At 44.7% G+C, this 11,331-nt stretch overlaps 1 protein-coding gene across 3 annotated transcripts in view; it reads right to left on the bottom strand.

Annotated features, from left to right (window-relative positions):
- LOC128886703 (carbonic anhydrase-related protein 10) overlaps positions 1 to 11,040 on the bottom strand; it is a 216,126-nt gene extending 205,086 nt beyond the window's left edge. The window contains exon 1 of one of the 3 annotated variants that reach the window (XM_054141834.1): positions 9,437 to 11,040. In XM_054141834.1, the coding sequence (XP_053997809.1) occupies positions 9,437 to 9,491 (55 nt within the window). In that variant the 5' untranslated portion in view covers positions 9,492 to 11,040. The remainder of the gene's footprint in view (positions 1 to 9,436) is intronic. The other 2 variants (XM_054141833.1, XM_054141836.1) reach the window with 2 other exon arrangements.
- Positions 11,041 to 11,331: the final 291 nt, after the last annotated feature.

Genomic DNA, 11,331 nt, shown 5'->3' with positions numbered 1-11,331 from the left:
ATATTCTGATCGGGATAACTACCCTGAAGTCCAATCTCCAGGTCGGAGGATGTAGAAGAAGGAGTTTTTTTAGAGTTAAGGGGAAAAGGTAAACACATAGTCAGACATACAAGAGAAGCGAACTGGGAATATACTTTGTTATAGGTACGTCGATGTATAGAATGGTGGACTGAGAAGAGAAAATGAAATCTGTTTTTAACATACAATACACCTGTTATGTTTGCATACAAATCTTTGTATCATTGTGTTTCGCAAGTGTCTAATAAGTGCCGTACTCTGTCCACAAATATCAGCTTCACCTAGCACTGAAATTTTACTGAAAATATGTTAAATACACATTCTGAAGGACACGGATGATTATAACAAAATATCGAAAAATTTCCCGTTAAAAAAAGTCAGAGGCCACCTCTTGATCGAAATGGATAGAAATAATGTTAAACGCGCTCACCAAAAAAAAAAAAAAAAAAAATTGCCAAAAGCTTGCACCTTCAAGAAGACGGCTCTCTATTTATTTCAACGACAATTATTTCAATCGCACGGCTGCCGCGATAAGCAGGATCGCTTTTCAGGGTCCCTGAATGGCCTCGTGTCAAGGAACTTATCTCGCGAATTTATTAGAGGGATGAATTACACGCATTTCTCGTGGAAACTGAAACGCGGACGAATCCTCGGATGTTCTCTTTATTCGAGCAACGTACAGATTGCGCCCGGCAAAGTCGCGAGACAAAGCTACTCCGTATTACGGAAGGCTGTGTAGCATTCAGTTGTTTGTTTGATTGCGTTCCGATGTATAAAGCTGACGCGCGTTTCCTTTCACCGGGAAAGCGTCTTGCGCCAGTAGTTCAGTTTTAAGTTTTAAGTAGCCCGAAGCACGCTTGCAGCCCTTCTCCTCCCCCGGCCTTCCTGTTCTACTCGAAGTTAAACGCGAGCGTTAACAACAGCCTCGGATCTCTTTCCTCGGTGTAACTTTTATTCCATTTTCGCCGTACTCCCTCGCTCCGACCCCCCTCCACCACCACCACCACCCCCCCCCTCCTCCTCCCCTTCGCTCTTCCCGTCTGTCTTGGCAACTTTCTTACACGCTCACCGAGCGCAATACACCGTTTCGTTTCCGAAGAAAATTAGCGGGTTGAAGTTATTAAAGCGGAAAATGTTTCGATGGGAATTTTTAATTACACAGAATGCTTGACAATGGCGTCGTCGAGTTCCGGGAGGAAGCGGTGAGCTCGCGTGAAGATGATCCAGGGTTCAGGATACGGGATTTTAAAGGATCACGATGCGACGGACAACGTCCAACGTTCCCGTCGTTAGGCAAATTATTGTTGCAATTTTTCTTTGATTTGACATTCAGTAAAATTTGACAGTTGCTGCTATAGAAATTAATTCTGTGCCTTTCCGACCTAAACTCGCCAATTATTTACAAAGAAAAGTCGTACAACTTTTCATTTTTCCGCAGTTATACATACCAACAGAGCACACGCTACGAAAATAAAACGTCGACGCAGTCTGTAATTATTAAATTGTATCGTTGCAGAACAGTGTACAGGTTTTGTTTGATTCGATGTGTAGATCTCAAAGAACATTCTCGACGTTTCTGTCTACAAGCCAACTGTATCTGATACAAGTCTCACTGTGAACAGACCACATCACGTTTCGGAAATAACTCAATCGGTCACCCTATACACGCAGGGGTAGGAATCCCCGGACCAGGAAACGCAGTTCGGGAGACCGGAATGGCGGAGGGTCGGCTCCTACATATGTATACGTAGATTGCAATGTTTATTGGTAAGTGCCACTGGATGAGTTCGCTAGAATTTATGCAATGCAATCTTCTCGTGAAAAGCGACTGCTCGACAGATTAATATCCACTCCGACTAAATTTCTGTCTCGGAAAAATAATCATTTCCCATTCACCAAATTCTACCCGGTTGTCCACCGCGTGTCGCGTTCCATTCGCCTGTCTCGAATGGAAAATCGCTCGGCGACGTGTTAAAAACGCTGTTACGTAGCCCCGAGCTCGGAGCCTCGATGCAACAATTACAATCGCGGACGTGCCGACGCAAGTAAAGGTGATTTTTGACCACTTCGCGTTGAGTCGGAGCAAGTTAACGTCCCATCGAGCACGGATCGATGCGAGCCACGATCCTCCAGCCGGAACAGTGTTTGTTTAGCGACGACTCCAGTTCGCTCCAATTGTCTCCACCGCCACCGACGAAATCCACGACAAACGCGTTTCGACGCTTTTCCTTGATACATTTTTTCCCACGAATCTCAATTTAAACGCTCGACGAGCAAAGCGCGAAAATTTCAGCGTAACTTTTCGCGAACCTCGTCCTCGGGGATGTTTCTCCGGAGATGCCGCGTATCTATTTGAATATTACATTGGACTCGATGCGCGTTTGGGATATGCTCGGAGGTAGTCGGAAAAATGCAAGTGCTCGTTAGAATGGATAAATAAAGAAACTTGGTGATTCAGGATGTCTACGTAAAATGAAAAATTTAACATGCTTGCATAGACTGCATTAATGCAAGATTCCGGACTGTTAATTTCATGTAAAATGAAAAATTTAATACGCTTGCATAGACTGCATTAATGCTAGATTCCGGACTGTTAATTTCACACTGTTTGCGACTCCAGCGCATCGAACTATGAAAAAACAAAACGTAATCGTTCGCATCGCGGATCGTTCACTGTTAATCACGGCGATAATAAATTCTGATTACACGTAATTCGTTAAGGGGACAGGTATGAATGAGTGCAATGCAAGACCGCAATCGCATTAGCAGGCAAGTTAGCGGTGGTTTATGTTGCATGAAAAGTGGTGAGAGATTACAGATAATGCCCGTTAAAGTACCTACTTCGTGTAGAACGCTTGCCAACTGCACCTTTCTTTTTTCAGCGCAAATATTACGTCCTAAATATTAATGTACTTAGCGCGATGCTTTCCGCGGGAAGACGCGGAAGATGCATTTGTCGCGAAGAATCTCGAGTGATTCAGCGCTCGGCTTTCCTCGAATCGCGATGGCCCTTTCGGAAGAAACTCGTCGTGGACACTTAATGGAGTGCTTCTGTATATTCAATGCGAAACGTGTATATGGTGATTAGACAGTGTGATTCAAATTATATCTATAAAAATTCAATTAATAGAATCTCATCTTCAATAGTAGAATAGAACAAAGTGTATGTTCGAGAAACGTGTGTAAAGCATTCTAATTTCTAAAGTTAACGTGATGGTATACAAGTATGGTTTACGGAGTGGTACGATCGAGTGAGAGGTAGTTCCATATGGAGAAGTAAATCGAAAATGTAGCATATAGAATGAAATTTTTGCGCGCGAGGTTTCATTACGGAGCAAATCGACTTCGCAAATGCACGAGTGAAACGCGCGCGTAATCCAAGCAATTTCGAACCAGATTTTATCGAAAATGAACCCTCGTGATTGGGAAAAGTTTTATTCTATGTTTTCGATTTACTTTTCGAACGCAGAAATACGTACTCGCGGTCCTAAACGCGTCTACAGCTTTCACGGGATGTTTATAGTCACCGATTTTTATTTAAACTTTTTCCATCCGGTATTAACAACGTATTCAGGGACGAGTGGATTTTTCGAACCCGTTTGAAAGCATCCAGTTTTTCAAGATTCCTTCGTATTGTTTGTTAATTTAAAATGAATGCAAATCTATATATTTACACGTCCAGAAAAATAATCGATAACGTCTCGTCTTCCATCGATCACTTCTTCCCCTAAAAAAGTCGACGATTAAGACGATCCGTATGGCACAAAATGGAACCTGAAACTGTTCGGTGATTTTTTGGCGAGAGCTTGTTAGGAAGACGGCGGTCGTTCGATAAGCCTACGCAATCATAAAGTTGGATCGAAACATCGAAGAAACGCAAACGGGTGGAAACGCGGGACGAGACCCCGGATGGCAGGAAATATAGAAAAATTTATCTCCTCATTTCGAGCGGCTACGGGATACAGTTTTAGAACCCCTATAAATATTTGCTTGCTGCAAAATATTTGAAAAACCTCGTAACGATCGTAGTGTTTCGGTAAATTTCACTGGGAAGTATTCGCGGTTCGGTTGGCAACCAGGCCGATCACCTAGGATTAATAAAAATAAATCTGAGATTACTGCGGCAACATCTCGCTCTATCTAGATTGATTTCCGTCGCAGTTATCTGTTCGCTATTCCACGTTTTTGCAGCCAATAACGGACAATTTTTTCCCATCCGACAACGAATGGACTGACGGTTTTAGCGGCCGCCGATGCTCGTTTCGCGCCGCGGACAATATTTCAAGGAGAAAAAAAAAAACGGACGCAATAATAACGTTCGATAAAAATAAATTATCGCGTCGATGCACCCCGATGAAAACAGCCTATCGCGGAAAATACTCGTCTCGGCGCTGCCTAGATTTATTTATTCGTTTCTGATAGTACTCGCTTTACTAATTGCTCAGTTGCTCGATCGGATTTTACCTCTAGTGCATAAATAAATCTCTTTATTTTACTCGTTTGCATTTTCAATCGCTTAAAATTTCATTCCTTTTGCTACTTACTTTTTAATCATTTTTAATTTTGTTTCTTTGCTATTCCCTGTACATTAACAATTATGTAATCATTTTACAAAGAATATTCCGAGGGTAGACTATAATTAACTAAGAAATTTAAGTGTCTCTGTTATACGTATTTGATATCAAATATAATTTAAACGAGCAAACTCCAAGGCTATTTTAGTAACTACTGACTTGATTTCATTTGAAAATGTCTATTCTTATCCTATATCTAGTCGGTAAATCAATGATTTATGCGCAGGAGCGTACATCTGGAATGCAACCGGGAAGTAGAATAGGAAGCGCGACTGTTTATGGTCAGACATGCACCGCAACCAATACTCCCGCGACTGCATCTCGCTGTAACTTTTCATACGTGCATTATTCTAAAACCTGACCCGAATAAAAACCATTCCGGTAGGTAAAACTCTTAGATACACGTACGAACCGAATGATACCAGTTTATGATTCTAACCTTCCATCGCGTAACGTGGTCCATGTCGTACTCGACAGACAAGATCTCTGCAGATATTACAGTATCGAAGCACTTCTTACGGAAACATCTAGTGTACCCGTACAAACTCGGCTACTTATTCTATCATCAACAAATTATTTATTCTATAATTATAGCAAAATAAAAAGTAAATAAAATTCAATGGCGTTAGAATTAAAATGAACGTTCATTCATCCGTTACCGAAGTTTTCATATTCCCAGTCTAAATCCAGTCGGTAGATATTTATGCAAATTAAAATACGTTCTGCCTTCTAAATCTTGCAACGTGTATTTTATTTTTGATATTTTATAACACGTTCACGCGTTTGTGCACATCCTTCTATATTTACATTTGTCAAAGATCCATAAATATCCCCGTTCTACTGATCGAATTAATATCCACCTACTGCCAACAAAAAAGAAGGATACAGTTGACAATTACTCAAGTTCCGGATAAACAAAACTTCATCGCCTATTACTTGTCCCTCGCCTCCGTCAAAAATCTCTCGCCTGATTGAATCGCCAATCGCTGAAGTAAAATAGAAACTTCAGAGTCCCGTTTAGAGTAAAGCTTGTTAATTTTAGAGCCCTCCCAGGATAGCCAACCTGAAATATATATATATATATTTAAGCGATAAAAGAGAGCCCTCCCGCGGGGGTAGAAACAATAAAACCGCGATTGCCCGCAGAATCACGGCCGGAAAACTCTCAGGGCTAATGAAGTTAAGCGGAGACGCGAGTACATATTTCATTAGACGCGTAATCTTGTTTATTGCAAGGTACACTTGTAAGTAATTGAATGCAAACAGCGCAATTTTCCAGCCTCCGCTCGTTCGCCCGATTTCTCCCCGGGTTCGATCGATTTCCCTGCGCCAGCGGGAAAACGGAAAGAGTCCCTCCAAAAGGAACAGGAAAGGGAGGGAGGGGCGGGGGAAGGGAAACGAAAAAGGGTGAAAAACGCGAATAGCGTGGAAAAGCAGTCGAGAAACAGTCTCTTAAAAGCGGCACGCATTTTCATTCGTTCGCTGCCAAAGCGAATCGACATCGGTGGCTCTCTCGACAAAGGGGAAACAGGGCGCCGGAATGAAAGAATAGGGGAAAGCGAAACGACGCGTTTTTATTCGCTTTAAGCCTCGACGAAACGAAGCCTCGCGCCCGGAAAAAAATTATATCGTGGGAAGATTAACCGACGCATAGGTCCTTTGTTTATTCGGTGGCGAGCGATTATAACGCGGACGTTGTCGACGGTAAAGAGTTAGAGTGATACAGTGTAGGATTGTTAATGATGGAGGAAAGCGAATTTTATAAATCGTATCATTAATGTAACGTATCGGTAATAAGGTATTTTATTTAAAGTGGAATGTTTCGGTGTCTCACGAGGGGATGAAGCTGTCAAAAGAAATGTTTTCAACAAGTTGTTCAGTTTGAAAGGGGAAATTGAATGGTGTAAAGAATTTTCTTAGACGTCAAGTGACGGAGAAAATTCATTTTGTTAAATGGAACCTTCCAAGTACGTATATACCTTTCAATGTTATCCTTTCTGAATCGTCGTTAAAGCATCGCTAATAATACGGAAACGATAAATTTAAAGAACACACACACGGTTACACGCATCGAACAACGAAATCGAGGATTATTAGCGATCCAAACGCACTCTCGAGGAACGCATAGAAAACGCATGACGCGCGCTACGAACAATTCCCAGGGCTACTCCGTTCCGAGCCATTTTCGAAGCCTCGCGAAACAGGCTCTTAAAAACGGCACGCACTTCCACTCGTACGGTTATCGAAGCGAATCGACGTCGACTGCTCTACTGGACGCGCCAGTGAAAAAATGGGGGACGGGGAGGGGAAGAAAAAAAAATCGGAGAAAGAAGAAGAACGGAAGAAGCAAAACGACGCGTTTCGATTCACTTTCGTCCCATGGCTCCCCGGCGTACATTTTCACCTTTCAGATTTTTTTTTTAGGGCCAACGCGGAAAATCCACCGTCCATCCATGCATATCGTTTTTTATTTCCCCGACGAAAGCTTCGGTAATGCGCGCGTTAACACCCTGCGATCCGCGTTGGCTTTTTTTACAATCCCTCTTTTCTTCGCCCGTTGCAAACCCACCCCCCGTTCGCTCCATTCCCGTCCCTTTCTCGCGCGTTTCCCGCTGTCCCTTTCTCTGTCTCCCTGCCCGTCCCCGCGGCGCGTAGATTACGAGGGTCGGCACGCCGTAAAATCTGCCGACGCGTGTAAAAACGACGCGCGTTAGCCCGCGGCTATTCCTGTTTTATTTTCCTTGTAACTATTTGCTGTAAACCGGCACCGAAAAGTCTCTCCGGAACGCGCGCGGGCTTCCTTCAACGTCCACCCCGACGAACTCGCCGCTGGGATTCTTCTCGTCGCCTAAATTTATCGTCGAGCACGCAAGGGGTTGGATACTTGTACGTGGGCAAACGAGAATTAATTTTTTTTTTTTTTTTACTTTTCTTATTATTGTTTCCCCTTTTTCTCAAGCATTTGGTGGGAATCGACGTACGTGCGTGTGCGTGCGCCGTTAGTTAGAAATTCCTCGCTGGAAGAATTCGAAAATTGTCGGCGACAAGGAACAAAAATAAAATCATTCTTTTCTTTACCAGACCTTCGACTTTTACGAATATTTTGGCTTCTTTTATTCATCTGTCTATGCGTTCATATATAACCAGAACCCAGAAAGAATTCACTTTATAGTTCTGCAGAAAATTCCACGCAAAAAGTAGCATTCGTAAATCAGCTGGGTTAGGTTTGTCGCATCTGGATCGCTATATTGAAAATAACCGATGCTTCTTCGATCTGCGTTAACCAAAGTTCCCACGCCTTGTAACCTGATTAACTACGTTAGAGCTAAGTGCAAGAAAAAGAAGTTCGCAAGAAGTTTCACTCAGAAGCTGGTTAGGACCAAACTTCCTCGACACTTTACGGCAGCCTCGGGTTCACCTTTCTTCTCGGCGAACGAGAAAAAAAGAATTCCCTCGGTTTCGCACGCCTTGAGCGAACGTTCGCCCAAAACTCCAGCATGCTACTCGTGTCGCAATCGACAGGAAGGAAACATTGGCTTGCTTTGCAACTTGGTGTGTATAATACAGCAGGAAAAATGATACTCGTGCATAATTATATTTGTCAGAAAGTAAAGGAAAGAATGCAAAGCAAAAGGAAAATCGAGTCCCTTTCTTCCTCGAACAATTATTCTTTAATTAACGATCACTCGTGTGAGAATCAATTACCAGAAATTTTCTAGGTAAAATTTGAAAATAGCTATTTCTTATATAGTTTTCGAGGAATTCGAAAGTTCTACCAGTGGATTCTATAAACTCGATACCAGGAATTTGTCTGAACGTATATCCTCCAGTTTCGAAGACGTCGTGAAATAGATTCAAACTTCAAAGGTTTACGCTCGAGTCGTCGTATCTACGAAAAAATTCGCAACCCTTACTTTCGACCGGTCGACAAACGCGCGACATTTCGTCAATAATTCGCGTGAGTGATCTCGCAGGTGGTTCTCGTCGATCCCAACTCTAGGCGACTGGTTTCCTGAATCACGAGCGGGTAACAGTCGCAAAATATCAGCGAGAAAGTTTCTCGGTAAATCACAGCGGACAAAACCTGCGCGAAAAGCCAGCTTGTCGGAAAGACACTCGGCAGAGACGCCTCCAGGTTCAACCAAAAACCCGAAACGCGTTCTCCTAGCTTCGTCCTCGCGCAATCCGTTCCACGGCGACCTTGTTTATGCGTGAAAAATAGAAACGCGAACCCTTCTGCCGGTGGACAATGGATTACAGAATTTCGATCGGTCGCGGGATGTACGTCCAATTTGAAGCGAAAATCTGTCGCGACCATTTGTTTCGTTCTCGTATAAATTTTGGCGTGTGTCCAAACCCTCGCATTCTATTTCATACCTCGAATCTTTCATTCGTCTATTATTTTTTGTTGGATTGAATTTTCGGAAGCTCCTCGTTTCTCTCGTACCGCTTAATTCGAATGATTCGAAAAATTTGAATAATTTCGTACACGTTTCCTCGATTGTTCTTTATTTATTCTTAACATCGTACACGAGGCAATTATTTCGCGTTGAAACATCTCGCGAAGGGAATTAAACAGACGTATTTATTAAAAAATTGTAATCCATTTGTCTCATCAAAAAAAAAAAAAAAAGACCGTACACTGCGTCCAGAGTTTCAGCTAGAATTACTCTTCTACCCGTTAAATTTACTCGATCACACCAACCCCGAAACTGATCCAACGCATTAAAATCGCAAACCCGATTTCCGTCCACGAAATTCATCCGTCCGTCGCACTGTGTAAGGATCGACGTAACCTTCCGCTGTAAACGGATGACTCGAGAATGTTACAATTAAATGCTCACCATTCGCGACGACGATGACGGCCAACAGGCAGAGCAACAGACGACCCAGGCACATCTTCTCCACGGATCGAGCAGAGCACAGAAAAAAAATGAACACTCGATAAGGGGGGATCCTCACTTGCTCCTGTCGAGCATCGTTCGTTGATCACGCTGAAGGGAAAGGCTTCTATCTCTGCCGATCACTCGACCAGCAGCTCGAAAACGTTCGTGGCGACGACGTTGCTCGTCATCCTCGCGGAGAAAACTCCTTGCCCTCCCGCGAGCAGTCGTCGATTCACGAGTCGGCCTCGCCGGGGATAGAGGAAGATCCAATTTCTGCGCGATTCTCGCGCCAAGGAGAATTCTCGATGGCTGATAGTTAATTAGAGCGGCTTTGGTTGATCGAGACGCGCTCCGATTGAAATCCGATTCTCCCGGACTGTGCCTCGGGTCCGACTGGCTCCCCTATCGCTCCCTCTTTTCCGCGACGACGGGAATCCGCCGTGGCTCTTAGTCCCCCGACTTTCAGCCCTGGGATATAATATCGTCTTTCCTTCGATCTGCTTGTTTGTTCTTGATGACGTCAGCTAGCCCAGAGGCTGTCCCGCGATCCTCGGCCACCCTCGAGAACGAGGACGAGATCCCTTCACGGCAGCGAGGGATTCCAGGGAAACGCCGAGGTCCTTTTAACGTGATTACTTCCTTCGTTCGGACGGATCGTCTCGACTCGGTCGAATTTTAATGATCAAAGGAGCCAATGGACGACCGGTGATCCTGGGGGGCTTAGAAGCTCCAGTTGTCCGTTCCTAGCGTTACGCATCACTGGCCGCGCCGAACGGGAACTATTTTATCCCTGGGATCACGTTTGGAAGGGGCCAAGTTTCGTGGATTCGGTGATTTAAGCTCCCGGTGGATCGAGACACTTCGGCGGCGTCTTCCGTTGTATGGTGTTTCCGGTCGATCGGTGGATAGGTCGGCTGCGAATCTTCTTGAAACGTTCGCGAATCGGGGGGTAGAAAAGTGGCGCGTTGACGAGGGTCGTCTGCACGAAGCACGTTCACGTCGACGGCGAAAACCATGAGACGCTTCCGGCCACGTCGAACTCGCGGCGCTTACTGAGTCTCTCGAGGCGATCCTCGAGGGTGACGAGCACGTTTCTCACCCCCACTCAGGACCAAGCTGGCCGCCACACGACAAGCCGCGCGCTGATCGGCCAGGCATGCGCGCCAGCTATCCACCGAGGAACGCGCGTCTCGATGCTGGCAAGCGTCGCGACGCTTTTCGAGGAGCGAACTGACTGAGCAACGGTCAAGGCGCCCGATGGTGGGGCGTCGGATGAAGGGAGAGAGAGATAGGGTGGCGAACGAGGGGGTGGGAGTAAGTAAAGCGCAGCCACCAACCACGCACACACGTCGAACTTGCGGCAAAAGTTATGACCTCAAAGGGGTCGTTAACGAGCGTCCGCCAAATTAGTATAACGGCCACTCCTTTCTCCCTCGATCCTTCCACCCCCGTCACAGTCGCGGAGTTCTCTGTTCTTTGGCCTGGATACTTTCCCATCGAATCGCGACGTAAACGGTTTTTGATGTCGTGGACCGGGTGAGAAAACGCGGGTGGGCTGGTTCTTCGGGCGGTGAGCTGAGGTGATCGGGATGTTTTGGAAATAATGGAGACATGCGGTGTTTGGGAATTTTAAGACACTTTGGTCTGGAGTCGCGGAAGGTATCTGGGATGCAAACGCTGTGGCTTGAGAGATCGCATAGTCATTTGAACAAGGGACTTTCCAGACAACCCAATAATGAATACCTTACAAAATGAATATTTGAATAATTAATACAAAGTTTAGAGTAACGGTTCATATATCGAATTTATACTTGATTCGTGTAACATAAACGGCACCCCATTAAGCACAAGGT

Source organism: Hylaeus anthracinus, unplaced genomic scaffold, assembly GCF_026225885.1.
Source record: "Hylaeus anthracinus isolate JK02 unplaced genomic scaffold, UHH_iyHylAnth1.0_haploid 11985, whole genome shotgun sequence".
In the NCBI taxonomy this organism is placed as follows: Eukaryota; Metazoa; Arthropoda; class Insecta; order Hymenoptera; family Colletidae; genus Hylaeus; species Hylaeus anthracinus.
This window is presented reverse-complemented; position numbering and strand designations above follow the sequence as displayed.